At 62.1% G+C, this 19,389-nt stretch overlaps 2 protein-coding genes across 5 annotated transcripts; one reads left to right on the forward strand and one right to left on the reverse strand.

Moving 5' to 3' along the window:
* Positions 1–997: 997 nt before the first annotated feature.
* Positions 998–13,126, reverse strand: TACC3 (transforming acidic coiled-coil containing protein 3). Of its 2 annotated transcripts, XM_059924297.1 has the most exons (16): positions 13,057–13,126; positions 10,517–10,679; positions 10,213–10,355; positions 7,819–8,730; positions 7,194–7,269; positions 6,877–7,030; positions 4,865–4,917; positions 4,475–4,578; positions 4,088–4,175; positions 3,788–3,892; positions 3,078–3,154; positions 2,959–3,002; positions 2,288–2,448; positions 1,505–1,611; positions 1,288–1,408; positions 998–1,158 (listed from the first exon to the last, which is right to left on the reverse strand). In XM_059924297.1, the coding sequence occupies exons 2-16, from the start codon at positions 10,676–10,678 to the stop codon at positions 1,093–1,095; spliced, it is 2,373 nt and encodes a 790-aa protein (XP_059780280.1). In that variant the 5' UTR covers position 10,679; positions 13,057–13,126; the 3' UTR covers positions 998–1,092. The 2 variants fall into 2 exon arrangements, with proteins under 2 accessions (XP_059780280.1, XP_059780281.1); XM_059924298.1 differs by lacking the exons at positions 998–1,158; positions 1,288–1,408 and having other exon boundaries at positions 1,526–1,611; positions 2,288–2,446.
* A 134-nt stretch (positions 13,127–13,260) lies between these two features.
* On the forward strand, positions 13,261–18,755 carry TMEM129 (transmembrane protein 129, E3 ubiquitin ligase). 3 transcript variants are annotated; one of them, XM_059923763.1, is made up of 4 exons: positions 13,261–13,958; positions 15,704–16,178; positions 16,877–17,036; positions 17,159–18,755. In XM_059923763.1, the coding sequence occupies exons 1-4, from the start codon at positions 13,754–13,756 to the stop codon at positions 17,405–17,407; spliced, it is 1,089 nt and encodes a 362-aa protein (XP_059779746.1). In that variant the 5' UTR covers positions 13,261–13,753; the 3' UTR covers positions 17,408–18,755. The 3 variants fall into 3 exon arrangements, with proteins under 3 accessions (XP_059779746.1, XP_059779747.1, XP_059779748.1); XM_059923764.1 differs by having other exon boundaries at positions 15,731–16,178; XM_059923765.1 differs by lacking the exon at positions 16,877–17,036 and having other exon boundaries at positions 17,159–17,299.
* The last annotated feature ends 634 nt before the right edge of the window (positions 18,756–19,389 follow it).

The following is a 19,389-nucleotide window of genomic DNA, read 5'->3' on the forward strand; positions in this document are numbered from 1 at the left end:
GGCTGGGACCTGCCCAGTTCAGAGGGGCTCCCGGGGGCTGTCTGGTGCCCACTGCGCCCGTGCCAGGGCCTCACCTCCACCCTCCAAGCGTTCCCCCCCGCCTTCAGTGAGCAAGGGACCGAGACAAGGACAGTGCTCCGGCCGGTGTCCGAGGGTCCAGTGAGCATGTACTACGGGCCCCTCCTCTGGAGCAGGCCCTGAGGGTCTGAGACGCAGCCCACTGGGGCTGGGGGTGTAGACTCAGACCCCCCACTTTGAGACGTTATTTCTTACCTCTGAGCCTGTGGAGGCAGAGCTTTTGTCAGGAGCTTCGAATGTCTGTCCAGGGAGGGCTCTCCAGACAGACAGAGGAGACCCACCTGCCCTCGAATATTTCATCCCCTCCGTCTTCTCGGGTCTCTCTCAGGAGACTGTGGGGTCCTACTGGGGGGCGGGCCGGCAGGCTGGAAACCCAGGCGGGAGCTGCTGGTCCCGAGACTGACCCCTCCTCCCTCGTTGGCTGGAGGAGGCCTCCCCACCGCCGAGGACAGCTCGGTGCTACCACGGCAGGCGTGAACGCGGCACGGCTACAGACACCCTGCAACACCTCGGTGAGTGTTCGACTACCAGGGGCCGCGGCCTTGCCAGGTGACACAAAGCCAGCTGCCGCCGTGGCTGCCTTGGTTTGCTTTCTTACTCGAAGACTTGAGTCCGTCTGGATTCTGATCTGCGGCCGAGGCAGAGACACAGCCGCCCCTGACCACAGAGCCGTCCAGGCAGATGGGGTGGGGCCGGAGCCCACTCGGCCGACCCCCAGGAGGGGCTGCCCACCCGCCCAGCCACCCACCTACCCATCGGGTAGCTGTGAGGTGCGGGGCAGGGAAGGGCCAAAGGCACGGAGCGGACAGCAGCTGTGGTCGGTTCAGCCGGAAACTGTCCCTTTAATGAAGACCAGGAGAGCTCTATTGCTTAGACTTAAGGGAAACTTTATTTATTCTTCCTAAAGCAACCTAGTTTAAAAACGAGTTGAGGTTAACAGAGAAGAAAAACCCAGACAGACAGACAGACACACAGACAGACGGGGGGAAGACGGCACAGGTCGGGGCTGCCACATCAGATTCTCTCCATCTTGGAAATGAGGTCATCACAGATTCTGGTCAGTTCATCGTTTTCTTTAGTCTGAAGGAGGAAAATCAAATCCCTAGATTTCTCCCAGTGCTCGGAGCTGGGAGCAGGCCCAGAGCTTCTAGAACCAGGAGGGCTGCTCTTCCCGCACTCCGCCTGGACCCGTGGGGCCCCTGTGCCCACCTTCTGCTCGACGACCTTCTCCAGCGAGTGGACGCGCATCTGCTCCTTCCTCAGGACCGCCTGCAGCGCCAGGGCCTCCGCCTGGGCCTTGCTCCGGACCTGGGTGATCTCCTCGTTCGCCCTGGGGCAGCAGAGGGGCTGGGCTGAGCCCGCGGGGGACCAGACCCCTCCCGAGGGGGCCTCCTGCACCCGCCCGCCGCCGAGCCCCGGCACTCACAGCTGCAGCTTCTCCTCCGCGTGGGCCTTCAGCGCCTGGTACCTCTGGCCCTCCTTCTCGAGCCTCCCTATGGAATCCTCAACACACTTCTTCAGCGACTCTTCGTTCTGGAAGGAAGAGCGGACGCTGAGCCCTGAGCTGAGGGCCCAGGCTCGCTGGGTCACTCGTGGAGCCGCGGTGGACCAGGCTGCAGGCGAAGAGCTCTTCCCGTTTCCTTCCGGAGACGGCCAGCACTCCCACAGCCCCAGGCCTCCTCATCCCGCGGTTAGAGGCCTCCGGACGCGGGGCCTGACCCCCCGCCCCCCGGGGACCCTGCCTGACACACAGAGCCCTCCTGCTCAGTCCCCGTGCCTATATCCAGGCGCCTCGGGGGAAAGCAGGCCGGGCCCCAGGTCCACGGACCAGCCCCTGCCCTCCTGCCCCCCAGCCCTGTGCTTTGGGGGCCGGGTCTCCTCTGCCCCAGGAGGGAGACAGCAGCGGCAGGGAACATCTGGACGCAGCGGTCTCTGTGCAGGCCACACAGGGACAGCCTCGCGGGCACTCACGTCTGGCAGTAGGCGACAAAGCCGCGAGCTGAGAGTGCGGGTAGAAGGAGGGCTGGAGCCTGGGGCCCACACCCCCGGGGGGGCCTCTCCTTTCTTCCCAGACTCAGCACCAAGGCTCAGCTCACCCCCTCTCCCTGCAGGGCCCCCAGCCTCTCCCCGTCACTGCTTGCCACGCTGCCCCACTGGCACCAATGCCGACCCCGCTGTCCCTGGGGCCTCTCGCCGGCCAGGCACCCACCATGCGGTAGCCTTCGATCACTTCCTTCTGTTTCTCAAACCGCTTGAAGAGGTCGGAGAACGACTTCTCCATGGAGTGCAGGTCCGCAGTCAGCTGGTCTTTCTCCCTCAGAACCTTCTGGATCTCGGCTTTGGCAAGTTCCTTCTGTTTCTGAGCCTCCTCTTAAAGGAAGACCAGCGCTCGGGATTAGCGGGCGGCCAGCAGGTGGCGCCACAGACGACCAGCATCAGGAGGTCCCCCTGGGGCGCTGACCAGCCCCCCTCTCGGGACCTTCCAGGGCAGGACCTGGGGGTCCCAAGTGCCCAGAAAACAGCTGTTTCCTCAACACCAGCTCCACCCAGAAGCCGAGGCAGCGGACAACGAACCCAGGGCCTGACTGCAGAGCCCAGGCCACACCTACCCCACATTCAGGGCCTCCAGCCCCAGCCCGGACACACCCGGTGCCCAGCACCCACGGAGACTGCAGCTGGACGCGCGGCCCCCGGGGCAGGGGGCAGACCGCGGGTGCAGCGCCCACTGGAGGGACCCAGTCTGTTTGCTGCCACGGCCCCGGATGCCAACTCGGGGCCCGGCCAACCTGAGGGCTGATAAGCACCCGGGGCCCAGCGCCCCCCAGCCTCCCTGACTGCCAGCTGCCCCAGCCCAGGGGCCCGCGGGCACCTGGCACTCACCCATCGCCTGGTACACGGTCCCCTCAAACCCGTCCATGATTTTCCTGTGGAAGGAGAGCAGGTGCCATGAGCCCCGAGAGTGCGTCGCGGGGCCCTGGGCAGCCAGCAGGCAGACTCACCCCATCTCCAGGATCTTCTCCTGCAGCGCCGTGCACCTGCCCCTAAGCGCCTCGTTCTCCTTCTGCATCGCCCCAACCTGTGCAGACCACACACCCGAGTTGGCGCCGGTGTCCTCCCGTGCTGGGGTCTCCCGCCCCACTCAGCAGACGTCGCAGTGCTGGGGGGTCGGTGTGCGGTGGGTGCGCCGGTGGGACGCCTCCCGACACAGGCGGGGCGGGAGAGCAGCGTGCAGGGGAGGGCCCCGCGGCAGAGAGGACACCGCCCGAAGACGGCGGGCGGGTGCCGGGAGCTGCTGGGCCCAGCACGGCCCGGCGCACAGGCCTGCCTGAGAGGGGACCAGCCGGACGCCACCCAGGGCATCACCAAGGCAGCAAGGGGACGTGGGGGCTGCTACCCCCTGGGCAGCTCAGAGCGGATGCCCAGACCCTCGCTTGCGAACAGGTTCTGCGAGAGACGCTGGGTGGAAACGCAGGACATTCAGCTGCCTGGGTGCCTGGCTCGGGGGTCGCTGAGCGGACGCCTGCGATCCTGCCTGCGCGGCGTGAGCAAGGCCAGCGCAGAGCTGCCACCCCCAGCTCCCCGAGGCTCCTCAGAGCAGCCTGCAGGCGCCGCCCCCAGGGCTGCAGCCAGCAGGTGGGGGCCGCTCGCCGGGCACCTCCCCTCCCCTCCCCAGCGCACCCCTCGCCCCCAGCGCACCCCTCGCCCTCACCGCAGTGTCCAGGTCCTTCTGGCTGTACTGCAGCACGTCCACAATGGGGCCCACGGGCAGCAGCGGAGCCCTGGGTCCGAGGTCACATGGAGCTGGGCCGAGCATCTGCAGGGTGACAGAGACCGGCTGGGCCGCAAGCTCCCCTGGCACTCCTCTCTGCCCCGTCGGCTCCCCAGATGGCACGGCGCAGCCAGGGGCGGCCCCTCGGGCCAACGGACCCCTTAAGCCTTCAGATCCACAGCACGTGAAAGCCGGGCCCTTAGGTGTTTCTTTACACCACAGAGGGGACGAACCACTTACGGGAACGCCCGGGGCTCCTGCGAAGTCCAGGTCCAGCAGCTGGGCCTCCAGGGGGCTTCCCGAGGAATGCGCGTCTGTGCCCCGTGCACTGAGACCGGAAGAGAACACGCGTGCTGTCTGCGTGCGTAGGGGTCGGCCCAGACTCTCCCCCAGGGCCACGGGGTCAATGTTCGGGACACGTGGGCCATGCGGCCCATCAGCCTGCCCACCTCTGCTGTCGGAGGGGCCGCACGGGCACAGAAGAGCACAGACCCGCTTACAGACTTGCTTACGAGCTCGGCCAGGGCAGCTGGGGCCCGGCCACTGTCTCTGCCCCCCTCCCTGCGGCTGGGCGCTCCCATCGTCACACGGCCTGTGTGGATCAGGTTCCCGCCCGCCCCAGCGCACCTGCTGGGCTCCGGGGCCACAGGCGCCGGCCCCCGGGGGCTGTCTTGCAGGAGCGGGTCAAACTTAAGGTACAAGGACTGCTTCCTCAGGGCCGACTCCTTAAACTGCAGGGGAGGAAGCAGGGTCACCGGTGCCCCCGACACGACAGCCTCCACGCTGCGCCCCACGCCCCGCCCGGGAGCCGCCCTGACCCGAGTGGCCTGCGGGGGGTGGCCCGGGACAGGACTCCACGGGGAAGAGCGGCGGAAGCAGCCGGGCCGCCCAGCACGTCCGGTGAGACGCGGGCACCGCTCGCGGTTGAGGCATCGCGGCCCGGGGCTGCTCTAGAAAGAGCCCCTTTTGAGACTCGCACTTGAGGAAAGGCCGCCGCGAAGGCGCCCGGGAACTCACCGAGGACGCCCCGAACTGCTCCAGGTAATCCACCTCGGCCCCCGTGCCTAGAACTGAAAGGGAGACGCCAGCTGCCAGCCGCACCCCACGGGCCGGGTGCCCGGGGGAAACCAAGGCCAGCTCGGCACCCGCCGCCAGCACTCGGGCTGTGCACACGGAGCGGCACCCTTCCCCGTCCACCCTTGACTGACGGCCCTTTGCTACACAGCGGGGTTGCTGCCCTCAGGCTCAGGACGCTTGGGGCTGGATGGTTCCGTGGGGCCGGGCCGTGTCCCGCAGGGTGTTGACAGCACTCCCGGGGGCATGACAACCAAAGGCGTCCCCTGGGGTCCAAATCGCCCGGGTTGAGAACCACTGTGTAGAACCACCCTAAAAGAGTCCTTGAATTTCTGATAATATGACCTTTGCTTAAAAAACCTAAGTAACTCACACCATAGACAAAAATTAACTCAAAATGGATCAAAGACCTAAATGTATGAGCTAAAACCATAAAATTCTTAGAAGGAAACATGAGGGCAAATCTCCACGACACTGGATTTGGCAGTGATTTCTTAGAATTGACACGAAAAGCACAAGCAGCAATAGAACAGATGGGGCTGGAAAGTTAACATTGTGCTTCCAAGGATACCATCGAGAAGTGGAGAGAGGGACTTCCCTGGTGGTCCAGTGGTTAAGAATCTGCCTTCAAATGCAGGGGACGTGGGTGCGATCCCTGGTTGGGGAACCAGGATCCCACGTGCCACGGACAAACTAAGCCCGCACACCACAACTACAGAGCCCGGGTGCCCTAACGAAGATCCCGAGTATTGCAACTAAGACCCGACGAGCCAAAGAAAGAAAGCAAAGAGAGAATTTTTGTGAATCATGTACCCAAAGAAGAATTCTTACCTAGATTATACAAGAAATCTTTACAACTCAAAAAAAAAAAAAACAAAACCCAATTAAAAAACAGGCAAAGGAACTCAGCAGATGCTTCTCCAAAGAGACATGAAAGGTCAACGTCAGTCAGCAGGGAAACAGACCAAAACACGCCGAGACCGCACCGCACACCCACCGGGACAGTGGGGTGCAGACCTGGACCCTCAAACGATGCGGGGCAGAGTGGAGGGTGCGGACCCCGTGGGGACCAGCTGGACGGCTCCTCAAACAGTTACACAGTGTTACCGTGTCCCCCTCAGGGTACGTCTGCCCCAGAGAGATGGGAAACGTACGCTCACACAAAACGTGTACGTGAGTGTTCCCAGCAGCCTCGTTCACACGAGCCAAAGAGTGGCAATCAACTGGTAAAAGAAGAAACAAGGTGCGGTCTATCCACACGGGGAATATTACTCAGCCATAAAAGGAAGTCCTCACACAATGTGACACGAGGGACTTGGAAACGTCACAGGACACAAACCCCGAGTCACGTGTCTCCAGGGTCCCTGGCGGTGGGGGGGCAGGCTGCCCCAGTGGAGCTGATCCACGGTTCCTGGTCCCGCCCGCACGGGGAGGACCCCACAATGGCCCTGCCACACGGAAACCCTACACTCCTCTCCTGCCTTCTCTAGGCCTGGGGGTTTTAAGTCACCAGAACTGAGATCCTGGCGAGCTGCCTCCTGTCCTGAAAAGCGCCTCAGTTGGAAGTCCTCACTGAAGGCAGCTCAGACCCGCGGCTCTTCCACCCCCTCATCCCGGGTGCGTGGACGGGCAGGGCTTCTCCTTTTATCTCTACGGGGTCTCGTTTCAAACAGCACTTCGATTCAGCGAGGTCCCGCTGCCTCCTGTGTCTGTATCTGTACCGCCTGAGTCAGTCAGGTCTGCTGCCTGTTTTTCTAAGTTGGCCTAAAATTTTTTTTTTTTTAGTATCACAGATATTAGTCCTGTTCTCCTGAAAACGCCCATCGTTTGATAAACCAGAAGTTTCTGTGTGAATCACTAAAGTCAGGGGACGGGGTTGCCCGCAGGATGACCGCCCGCGGGCGCCACGGAACACGGTTCTAGCACCCTGGCCTCGAGGACGGTGAACGACGTACCCTCGGCGGGGTCCCGGAAGTGCTCCCTGCTCAGGTCCAGGCCGGGCTCCGGCCCCCGGGGGGTCGGGGGTGTGGGGTCAGTGGGCACGGTCGGCGGCTTGCTGCCCGGGCTGCTGGTGGGAGCCGACGCCCCCGAAGTGTCTGCGGTCCCCTCCTGGAAAGGAGGTCGGGGTCACCGCGGGGGCGCGTCAAGACGAGGGGGCGTGGGGGAGCGGGGGAAGCAGCGTGTCCCACCCCCCAGCCCCACCGGCCTGCCTCTGCCCCGTGACGATCCGCAGACGTGGCAACAGCATGAGGACGCCTGCCCACACCCGTACCTCGCCCGCCGCTTCTGCGGTCCCTGCCGAGGTCTGCGCCCCCGGTGTGTCATCCGCCGAGGCCAAGAGCACCTGCCTAAAGAGACGGGGTCAGCAGGGCCCGCGCCCCACACCTCCCCGTCCGGCACCGAGCTGCCACCAGCCCTCCCCCAGGAGCCAGGCTCGAGGCCCAGCCGGGTGGCCCCGCAAAGCCATCCCCCCGACCTCACCTACAACAGAATCGCTCCTCAGAAGCGGACAAGGCACTCTGAGGTCATTTCAACTCAAGAAAAAGCAAACCGCAAGGATCCATTTATCCTTTTTACCGGGAAACTGCCACAGAAGCCGGTGCCGGGCGGCTGGGCGCACCCTCGGCCGCTGAGCGGCGTCCCCGCGGAGCGGGGACAGGCCTGCGGCGGGGCTCACGCCGGGAGACGGAGCTCCCCGGAGCTGCGCTGCGGGAATCCTGGGGCTCTCGGCTAGGTATCTCGCTAGACCTTACGGATGCGTCGCAGGGAACGCATCTCAGCGCGGGCGCCCCCTCCCCGCTATTGCCCAAGAGCTGTGGCAGCTGCCCCGGGGCCCCGGCTCAGGGCCGCAGGTGGCATCTCTGGTCTCGCGCCCACCACTGCCACCCCGTGCTCACCGGCTTGGAGACGAGGCCTCTGTGGCCGGCCCGCTCCTGGGGTGCTCTGGGGGCCGCGCCTCTCCGTCACCTCCGGCGGGGTTACAGTCTGGGTCGTCCAGCTTGCCCCGGTCCAGGCTGTTGGACCCGCGGGGAGGGGGATCGGGACCCTCGCCCGCCTCCATGAGGGCCTTTTCCTCCTTTTCCTGCCTCGCCGCTGGTCTCCTCGAGGGAGGTCTGAGAGCCGGGGTCTTCCCTTGTTTTCTCAGTGGGGGCGGCCTTTTGCTGGTGGCGTCAGAGAAGTCAAATTCCAGCCTTATGGGCTCACTCCTCAAAGAGTCGGCCGTCTGGCCTTCGGCCTCCTCCCTCTGAGGACTGGGGAACGTGGCGCCTCCAGCCTCCACGGGGCCAGCTGGGGCGGTGTCCTCGCGGCTGGCAGTGACCTTGGAGCCCGCTGGGGCCTCGCCAGGCAGGTCCACGAGGGGCTCTGCTCCGCGGGCTTCTCCGGGGTGGGTACTAGGAGCTGAAGCGGCCCCGGCAGAGGGAGCAGGGACCCCGCTCGAGTTTTCCCCTGTGGCTCTCAGCAGGTCCTCTGTTCTGTCCTGGGACGCCATCCCGGGAGGGTCTTCTAGAATTGTGGAGGTAGAGGTAGCACTTTCCTCTAAGGAACGAGGATGGACATGTCCTTCCTGGGTGTGCTCAGGGCTGCCCGACGTTTGTCCTGGAGGTGCCTCTGGGTTTTCAACACTTTCGGGCGTCTGGGAAGAGCCTGCAGGACCCAGGCAGGCCAGGAGAGCCAAGCAGGGCCCGCTGCGACGCCCGTCGTCAGAGGCTGGTCTCATGTCCTCTGAAGGCGGGTTGGCATCAGCCACTGCTGGCTTCTGGAGAATTCCATTGGTCGTTCTAGTGTCTGTTTCCTTGGTGAACTGTTGGCTTTTTAGAAAGACTTAGTTAACACTAAGGAACCAGTTAGGTTTTTAGTTAGATTTTAGTCCACGTGAAAACATTAGCTAAATACAGGGAAAAAAAGAGCATTTGGTCAACCCTCTCCTCAAGATTAACCTTCACAAGTACATTCCCACAAGTCAGTGTGGGCGGGCCACCTAGAGACACAGGTGGCTGAGAGAGAGGAGAAACCTGACTGACAACAGCCAAGGCTGAGGTCCTCCATGCTGGCCTATTTTCCCCTTTTGGTTGGGGACCACCAGCTACACGGGCAGGGACAGGCAGGGCACACCAGGGTCAGGCTTCCCGCTGGAGAGAGAAAGGCCAGGTCAAGGACGCTGCCTTCACAAGGAGCAGGGCCCAGCTCCCGGGTCCTCCTGGCCCCTCCACGCCCCTGCCCTGTGGCTGGAGCAGCTCAGACCCGGGGGCCAGGAGGCAGCGTCTGAACGGCTGGGTTTGCCTTCCCTCCTGGGGATTGTTACAAAAGAACAGTATTTGAGTCACTCTAATCTCATTCAGCTGAATCTCAAAATGAAAACTAAAAAATTAAAGTTGAAAAGTAGCAAGGAAACCTGGGGAGAGGGGGAGATTCCGGTCTGAGGAGTTTCCAGCCATGGGGGGATACTCGGCCTAAGGACATTTCACTGGAGCGAGGTGAAAGGTATGTTAGTGACCTTTTGCTTTTATACCTTTCTCTGCACACCTGAAATCTGTTTAAAAGAAAAAGCAAGTTTTAAACAGTTTAAGTCAGCAAAAGTCAGAACAAAATGTGCCAGCGAGGCCCCTTCCCATTCTGGATGCAGAGGGTCCCTCGGGGCGCCAGCCGGGTTAATTCAGCCTCATCTGGGGGTGAAGAGCCACCGCCAGGGTCCTCGTCTCCAGACAGAGGCAGGAAAAGCCTTGGCATTCACACTGTCGACCACCTCACGCAAGCCAACCACCTAATGCCAGGCGAGGCTGCAAAGAAGCTTCTGCTGGTTAAAGTCAAGTGTTTCAAATCTGATTCGTCAGGCCACACGTGTTCTGGTCAGATTACACAACAGACGGGTTCTTCTGCCTTTAGCGGTAAGAGCTATCTGTAAGCTTTCTCCAGGGCTTGCTGCTGAGGACAGGAGACGGACCTGCAAGCAGGAGACCCCAGTGCAATGCTAAAAAAGAAGCAAAACCACAGAGCGTCCCTCCTTGGAGATTCGGCCAGGACGTTTCATGAAGTTAGAGAAACAAAAACCAAGGCCAATTTGTTGGCAAGAGCACAACAGAGGAACAGAATGTGAAGTTTAAACTTCCTGTTTTATTATTCACTTTTCCAACAACAAACGGCTTCGGAGGTGCTCTGGGCCGCACACTACACAAACTCAGAGCAGAGACCAGGAGGAGCCCAACCGGATGTGACAGATGAAACAGAATTTTCCTGCCAAGTCCATCAGAGAGGTTACAAATTGCAGTACATCAAACAGTGCCAACACTTACTTCTCTTTCTGGGTCCAGACTTGATGACAGTTTTCTAATCCAATGGTGTCGCCCAGAGCAAAACAAGCTTCAAGCTTGCTGCCCGTGCTGGGACTTAAAATCCTGTGTGTCTGTGGATCCCGCAGAGGTGTCTGAAAAGTAACCTGTCGGGGAGAGAGGAGGGCACCTGTTCAATAATTCAAGTCTTCAAGCACCACGCTGGCAGCACCATGCCCTGCCCTGCCAGCTCAGTAAGTCACCGGGAAAGCAGGTGACCTCATGTGTGACGCACGGTAGATAGTACGCAGAGGCAAGACGTGCTTACCTTCATAGCTTTGGCTGTGCTCTTAGGTGGTACATTTTCTTTCTGTGACAGACGGAGAACAGATGATCTTCCGGTAAGTTCCGGTGGTGAAAACAGGAAGTCGCAGTTTTCTGTACTTTTGTCACCAGTGACATTTTCGTCACTGAAAATGTGCAGACTCATTCTGAAAAGCAGACAGTTTTGCGTCAGGAGTAGGGCAGTGACACCACGTTGTCTGGACGCACATATGTGAAGGTGACAGCTGATGCCACAGTGCTGCAAGGGGGACGTCCGCCTTCCTGCACAAGTGGGTCACACCTCAGGCAGTGCGTCCTCTGCCACGCAGTCCCCACCCTGCTCTGGGGGAGCTGCCACCTCCCAGGAGCAAGAGCTAGAGGGGCGGGCTTCCCTGCTGGCGCAGCGGTTGGGAATCCGCCTGCCAGTGCAGGGGACACGGGTTCGTGCCCCGGTCCGGGAGGATCCCACATGCCGCGGAGCGGCTAGGCCCGTGAGCCACAACTACTGAGCCTGCGTGTTTGGAGCCCGTGCTCCACAACAAGAGAGGCCGCGATAATGAGAGGCCCACACACCGCGATGAAGAGTGGCCCCCGCTTGCCACAGCTAGAGAGAGCCCTCGCACAGAAACGAAGACCCAACACAGCCATAAATAGATAAATAAATAAATTAAAAAAAAAAAAAAAAAAAAAAAGAGCTAGAGGGGCTTTCAGCCCACAGGGCAAGAAGGAAGACCCAAGTGCTCGAAATAACTCGAACTTTGTGGGTAAAAGCTGGGAGACAGATAAGGGCTGATCTGTGGCAAAACTGCAAGGGGCAGAGGAAGCCTGGGCCTCCCCACAGGCCTCGGCATCAGAGGTGCAGCAGCTGCCAAGTTAGCGGACAACAGAAAAGCAGGAGGGGGGACTTCCCTGGTGGTCCAGGGGGTAAGACTCTGCGCTCCCAATGCAGGGGGCATGGGTTCGATACCTGGTCAGGGAACTAGATTCTGCATGCACGCCGCAACTAAGAGTTTGCATGCTGCAACTAAGGAGCCCGCATGCTGCAACTAAGACCCGGCACAGCCAAAGTAAGTAAATGAAAAATGAGTAAGTAATGCAATAAGATGCTATTTCAAAAAAATAAAGAGAGAGGAGGAGGAAGAAAAAAGAGAATTAAAAAAAAAAAGAAAAGCAGAAGGGCACAGCAGCTTGCTCTCCACCCATGGAGCTGGGAAACGGACTGGACTAGGGCGTCAGGAGGGCCGAGGCTCAGAGCAGGAGCTAGAGGAAGTAACAAGCAGCAAGTGCAGAGTCACTTGGGGGGGAGTCGAGGCGCTTCTGCAGCAGGGGCCTCCAGTGGGGCCCAGGAGGTTTTAGAACAATCCCATTCCTCCTTCCGAAGCCCTCATAATGGTCAACACCGTGGTGTTCCCAACTTCGGAGACACCAGAGCACTGGTCATTGACCTGCCCGGGGGCACTACAGGTCCTTGCTGGCGGTGGGGGCCCTGGGGACTGTGGCTGCAAGAGGCCAGGTGGCTGGGGCAGGGAGAGAAAGGGTGGCCTGGAAAGAGGTGAGCTCAGCGTGGGAGGTCAGGGTGACAAGCCACCTTGAAGGGCGCGGGGGTAGGGCGCTGCGTCTGGAGGACAGGGAGGGCTCGGAGGGAAGCGGGCGGTCAGAGCTCTGGCACCCGGCCAGGGTGGAGCGGTCTGCCCTGGCTCGGTAGCAGCCCGCACCTGCCGTGCGGAGGCGGGAAAGATAAGCCTAAGCCAAGGGTCACTATTAGGTTTGGCCTGAGCAACGGGGTAAAACGGGGAAGGGCGCTGGATGGCTGGAGGACACAGAAGGGAGACATCTTGCCGGAAGACCCCCTTCGCCTGGGGAAGGTGGGAGAACAATGAGAGCAGCCTTTAGGGGTTTGGCTTCTATAATGGTGGGGCCACGGAGGGGTCTCCTGAGCAGAGGGAGCCGGGCCAGGCGGGGAGGAGGACTGGTGGCGGGGGGCGAGCGGGTTCTCCGGAATCAGCGGGGCGGGGAGCGTGGAGACCAGGTTTCCACATCAGGTCCGTCAGGAGTCAGGTGCTGCAGGAGTCGGTGAAGGCTCTCAGGTGGGGCTGCGCCCAGAGGAGGGGCCGGAATTAGGAGGCCAGGCTTGGGCGCAGAGCTGCAAGCCCGCGGGTATTCAGAGGCGGAGACGTGTCTCTGCAAGTCACAGCCACGGGTGGTTTGCGGCTGGACGAGGTCACCGGGATAGGGAGAGGAGAGGCCGGCGCAGCGGGCCGGAGGGGCCTCCTGGAGGGCGACGTAGGAGCCACCAGGCGTCTCGGGAGGCAGAGGCGGGAACCCATCGGCTCCGCTTCCGTTTGCGCCCGGGCGGGCGGGATGAGGGCAGGCGAGAGGGTACCCCGAGGAGGGGCCCAGACGGCGGGCAGGGCGGAGCCGCGAGACGAGCCGGAGGGGGCCTAGGCTCACGTCCAGGGTGGCCGCCAGCACGGCAGGCAGAGACCCGAGGCTAGGCGAGAGGCGGGACCGGAGCCCCGAGCCCGGACCCCACCGCCGCCTTACCTGTCGGCCGCCGCGCGGAACCGAGGGAGCGGGAGGCACGGGGTCCGGGAGCCCTTCTGCCCGCCGCCGATTCAAATACCGACGGTTGGCGCGCGCGGCCAATCAGCGCGTGGCTGGGGCGGGACGCAGGGCACCGCCAGCCAATGGGAGGTCGAGTCACAGGTCACGCCCACGAGGAGGTTCCGCTTCCGGGGTCACGGCACGCTGGGCGCGGCGGACGCCGGAACTCTCGGTAACCGCGGCTCGCCAGGCGGGCGTAGGGGAAAGGCCGTTTGCGGGCGGGCAGTGACTGCGGGGCCTGCTGTCTCCCGGAAATCTCGGGCTCTGCTGCGGACGCGCCTGGGCTGCGCGGAAAGGTCAGGGCCTGAGAGCCGCTCGCCCCAGTCTCAGTTTCCCCAGCTGTGCAGTGGGGCTAAGTGCAGCACCGCCACCAAGGCGGGTCCTGAGGCGCATCCAAACCCTCGCGAGGACTGTCGCGGCAGCTCACAATTTCTGTCCGAGCGAGGGGACCGGGAACTTCATTTCCCAGAGTGCCCCGCAGGACGCCATCTCCCAGAGCGCCCCGCAAGTGGCCTGAGGGTGGGGACTCCATTTCCCAAAGTGCCCCGCGCCTTCCGAACCCGGGCGCCGCGGCCTGTTCTCCTCGCTGGGGCAGTGGGCCTCGCCGGGACGGCTTCCCGGAGGCGACGGTTGCGCGATGGACAGCCCCGAGGTCACCTTCACGCTGGCCTACGTGGTGTTCGCCGTGTGCTTCGTGTTCACCCCCACTGAGTTCCACTCGGCCGGGCTTACGGTGCAGAACCTGCTGTCGGGCTGGCTGGGCAGCGAGGACGCCGCCTTCGTGCCCTACCACCTGCGCCGCACGGCCGCCACGCTGCTGTGCCACTCCCTGCTGCCGCTAGGTGAGCTCGGCGGGCGTGGCCGGCGCTCGAGACCGAGCTCCGGGACCCCAGAGGGGGTAGGGACGGCGGAGGGCGCCCGTGCGGTAGAGCCGAGGCTGCGGGCCAAGCGCCCGTGTGCTCCCAGGAGTGGGGAGAACGGTGCTGGCGGCAGCTGCCTCTTGCAGGTACCTGGCGGAAAGGCGGACTCAACCCTGGGGGAAGGGGTGCTTTGCTCACTGGGGCGGGTGGTGAGCTGTCACATGGGGGGCAGCTCCCAGGAGAGGGGCATGAGTTAACTGATGCAAATAGGGGTGACCCGCCCCAGTCTTTGGGCGGTGGGTGCGGGAAAGGCAGGCAGAGAGGGTGACGCCAGTTGGGAGTGTCACAGGTGCAGAGGCCAGGGAAGGCGTGTGTGTGGGGGGGACGCTCAGACGTTGTCAGGGGCTGTGCTGGGTGGTGATCCAGGTGCTCGCTGGCGTCTGGGAGGCTGGCTGGTTGGATGGGGTACTAGGTGGGGTTCTCTGGAGGACTTGGGGTCAGAAGTAAGTCTGGGAGGGCGGTGGCAGTGGCCAGCAGCGTGTGCAGCTCGGTGGACACAGGGAGGGGTTTCCAGCTGGCAGCAGGGCGTGGAGAGTGGGCTGGGCTGAGGCTGGCCTGTGCATGGGGGCTGCCTGCTTTGTGTGGAAGGCGGCAGAGGAGAGCCCACGCCAGCATAGAGGCAGGGCCGACGTGGTGAGCTGGGAGCTCTGCTGAGCCCCCAGGGAGGCAGGGATGCAGAGATGCCTGTCAGCCGGCTTCCCACACGAGGAGTTTGGGTTCTCCTGAGGGTAGTGTGTTGGGTTTCCGCCCTGGGAACTAAGGATCTCTGCAGCTTTATGGAGCCTCTAACTGCATCTTCCCACCAGGCTGTGGGGGGCTGGGCCACCACCATCCCGTGATGGACAGGGAAACTGGAAGGTGAGCCGAGTGACTTCCGGGGGCCACTTGAGGAGGAAATGAGGTGGAGCCTGGCCTTGTGATCAGACAAGGAGTCTGTTTTTCTTTTTGAATTTGTTTTGAAATACCTTTGAACCTTTAGAGATGTGTTATTTATTTCCACACGATGAGTTACTTAAAGCATATCAACTTGATCAACAACATTTATTATTATTTTTGCAATTTCAAATCTGTGCTGCAGGTCACTGTCTATTTCATTAATTTCGACATGCAAATTGGCCCCCATCTGGCCAGCAGGAGCCCTGGAGCTGGCTCCTGTGTCCTTGTGACATGCTCCTGTCGTTCTTTGCTTACTGTCTGGCACACGACATCCCAGTTCTGGGACGGGCCATGGTCTGATCTGCCTCCTCAGAGTAGGTGGGGTCCAGAGGCCAAGATCTGGCCCCAGGAGGGCCAGTGGGCAGCTCTGCATTGGGTGACGCCAGATCCTTGTATTTATTTTTGCTTTTCTAGGTTTTTCTCATTTTATTTCTGGTAGTTATATGTCATTTGTACAAAACTAAAGTAGTAAGATAAAAATGTTTTCTGCTGACAGGGCAAGGACTGAGGTGAGTCAGCTGTAGAAGCGGGCAAGGCCCACCTGCCTTGGGGTACCATGGTCTTGCTCTGGGAGCCGACCAGGGCAGAGGGCCACGCCCAGGGCTGGGGACTAAAGGAAGTGTGCCCCCCTGGAGGGTCAGGGACAGCACTGTGGACCTTGGTGGGTACCACCTGAGGAGGATGAGTGTGGCAGTCCCAACCTCTGCTGAGGCTTGCCCTGTCCCTTTTAGGCTACTACGTGGGCATGTGTTTTGCAGCCTCAGAAAAGCGGCTCTACTCCCCCAGCCAGGCCCCGGAGACTTGGCGGGTCTTCCTCCTGCTGGCATTGACACTGCCCACCATCGCCTGCACCTTGATCTACTACTGGTCCCGAGACCAGTGGGCCCACCACCCATTGGCCCGCACCCTGGCCCACTATGCCTTCCCGCAGTCAGGCTGGCGGGCCGTCGCTTCCTCCGTGGACACCGAGTTCCGGCGGATCGACAAGTTTGCCACGGGGGCGCCGGGTGCCCGTGTGATTGTGACGGACACGTGGGTGATGAAGGTGACCACGTACCGTGTGCACGTGGCCCAGCAGCAGGACGTGCACCTGACTGTGACGGAGTCCCAGCAGCACGACCTCTCCCCAGACTCGAACCTGCCTGTGCAACTCCTCACCATCCGCGTGGCCAGTGCCAACCCTGCCGTGCCGGCCTTCGACATCCGGTAGGCGGGCCTGCGGCTGGGTGGGGGTGAGGCTGGGGTTGCCGGGGTGGGTGTGGCCAGCCAGCGCCCAAGTTCTGGTCTTTGAGTTGCTCCAGGAGGTGATGATGGTGGGAGCTGGTCCCATCAGCCGCCCCTCCAGCGTGCCCCTCCCTCAGCGCCCCCATCCCCCCGGCCCCCCTCAGGTACTCTCCGCTTCCCCTTTTTGCACACCCTGCTCCGAGCCGCCTTCCACAGCATGTCGGGGGGAGCACAGGGGGGATGTTTGGGGGCCACCGTGTAGCACGGAGGCTCGGTGGCTCCCTCGGCTCTGAGGCCTGGGCACGAGCCCAGGTGTTCCCGTCTAGTTCAGGCTGCGGCTGGCCTGCACGGCCCCTCCTGGGACATGCCCTGGGCCTGAACCTGCCGAGGGCTAGGCTCTCTGTGTCTCAGCTACAGTCCTCCCGCCCTCCTGCCCTCCCACATCGCGGGGGGCCAGTGGGCAGCTTTGGGTCTGTGGGCTCCGGCCCCAGGGCCCTCTCTGCTGGCTGCTGGGCTGTGCCTGGGCCGCCACGTCTGTGTGGCTGTGGGCGCCCTGGGCACTGGGGCACAGCCTTGGTCTCTCTGCCCGCCCCGGGGTCCTTGCCAGCCCCCTGGGAACCACAGCCCTGCCCCGCAGACGCGCCCGGTGCTCCCCACCCAGCAGCAAACACCTCGTGCAGGCTGAACTCCACGGAGTATGGTGAGCTGTGTGAGAAGCTCCGGGCGCCCATCCGCAGTGCGGCCAACGTGGTCATCCACCAGAGCTTGGGCGACCTGTTCCTGGAGACCTTCGCCTCCCTGGTGGAGGTCAACCCGGCCTACTCGGTCCCCAGCAGCCAGGTGGGGGACTGGGCAGGGGTGGCGGCTTTCCCAGCTGGGCCCCCATGGACCACGTCTCCTGCGGTGGGGGCCCCCCAGGGCGGCCTGGCAGGGCTCCCTCTGACCGCCTGGGCTGCCTGCAGGACCTGGAGGCGTGCATCGGCTGCATGCAGACCCGGGCCAGCGTGAGGCTGGTGAAGACCTGCCAGGAGGCGGACGAGGGCGAGTGCCAGCAGTGCTGTTGCCGCCCCATGTGGTGTCTCACCTGCATGGGCAAGTGGTTCGCCAGCCGCCAGGACCCGCAGCGCCCCGACACCTGGCTGGCCAGCCGTGTGCCCTGCCCCACCTGCCGCGCGCGCTTCTGCATCCTGGACGTGTGTGCCGTGCGCTGAGCCCGCCAGAGGGACCCCGCCACTGCCTTGGGGCGTAGTTGGGCCTCTGGGCCCTGGTTTGGGCTGTCATGGGTGCCTCATCCCGGCGTGGCCACTCACCGGTGCAGAAGGGCTGAGGCTGCAGTAGGGCTGGGGTTTTAGTTTTAAAAAGAAGTTTTCTGCTGAAGTTCTGTGTCCGGCAGCAGGATGGGTCCTCAGCGCCCCTGTCTCCCCCACTCTTCATGTTTCCGATTAGGGGTAGATGCTGGGCATGCAGAACGTGGTGTTGGGTCCAGCTCCAGAGCATTCTGGGGCCCCCTGAGCTGTGTTCTGGGAGACCCCGTGGCCTGCCCCAGATGGCCCTAACTTAAACTACTTGCCTTAAACGTATGGGGCACATAAACCTTAACGGCTCGTCAGTTACACGACAGACTCGGATTTGCCCGAGACTGCAGTCTATCCTGCTCCTGTCCCCAAGCCGGCTGCTGGCCCTGTGGCATCGGCACCCTCCACGCCCCCCACGGAGGCTGCCCTGAGGACCTGGCGCAGAGCTCATGGGTGGAGGGTGAGAGCACTGCCCAGGGTCTCCTGGTGATTGTGGCCAGCCAAGGGCCCACTCCTGGGGGGGGTGGCCCCTGCCTGCTCCCTGCCCAGGGATACCCCGGGCTTCCCGTCAGGGGCTGACTGCTTTCAGCTGCCATTCTCTTAGCCGCGTGCCTGTGGGGGCTGCCCACCCCTTGGAGGGGCCTGTAACCACGTGCCTTCTGCCGCTCCTGCGAGCCCAGGGAAAGGGCCAAGTTTCAGACTCCTGGTAGCGAGGGCATTGAGCTGAAGACCATGCTCCACAGCAACGTCCTACATTCGGATGACAAGCTTGTTGGGACTCAGCACGAGGCTGCCCGTAGCCCTGCAGGGTCCACCCACTTAGGAAGGGACGTGCCCAGCAGTCAAGGCAATGGCAGCCGTCTTCCCAGTTCCTGGTGGTGCAGGAGGGGAGCAGGGAGGCAAGTGCCAGGTCCCTGGGTACAGCTCTGACAGATGGGACTGTTGGAGGGGCCCTAAGCCCCCTAAACCTGGTCATTCTAAGCAGGGGAGATGGACTCAGCTGGCCCAACTCACCCAAGGCTGCACCAAAGCCAGGGATTTGGGAGCGAGAAGCCCAGCTTTGTGGTCCTCGGGGGTGCCCACAGATGAAGGCCATCAGAGGGGCAGGCGGGAGCCATGCCCAGCCTCAGCCTGGAGTTTCAAACCTTGGCAAGGGAGAGCCAGGCCTGGGGTTATCTTTTCTACGAAAGAAACTTAGTTTTATAAAGGTAAATCTATTGTAGTGAAGTGATACACTATTTAATAAAATGTTACTATGAGTTTATATATTTTCTTGATTGGAATATTTTGTTTTTCCTGATATTCAAGCTCTGGTAACAATTGGGGAGATGCCATCTTAGAAGTGGCAGGTTTAATGTGCACGTTTTACTCAGAATAAGAGAAGGGAGGCAGACTTTGCAGGAATCCTCCTCTGATTTCCCAGCTGGGGTCAGAAAGCCCATTTCCAGGGCACCCTCGTTGAAGGGTCCTGGGGGTTGTAGGGGGGGGGTCAGCATGCAGGCGCTCCAGGTACAGGGGACACGTGGCCCAAGGTGGCAGGCCCTGCTGGTCGAGGCCTCCAAACTCGAGCTCTCCGCTGTGTCCCATGGTATGCCTGGGTGCCCCAGGAGAGCAGCTCGGGTCGGGGAGCTCCTCAACGGCACGTGCTTCCTGCTCCCTTATATTGGTGCTGGCCCCCGAACGTTTTTAGAAAGTGGTACATGGAACGCATTTAAAAAACACAGGTGGTCCCGAATTTTCTACATCCCGGAGATCTTTGATGTTCTTTCGACTTCAGTCCTTCTCTTTACTTCTTTTGCACACAGCATCACTTAACGTGTGGAGACTGGCCCAGGGCCCCGCCGGGTGGGGTGTGGGGTGCGGGGTGGGGGTCACGGAGGGCCCGTGGGCCGCGCGCA

This window comes from Balaenoptera ricei, chromosome 5, assembly GCF_028023285.1.
Source record: "Balaenoptera ricei isolate mBalRic1 chromosome 5, mBalRic1.hap2, whole genome shotgun sequence".
Taxonomy (NCBI): Eukaryota; Metazoa; Chordata; class Mammalia; order Artiodactyla; family Balaenopteridae; genus Balaenoptera; species Balaenoptera ricei.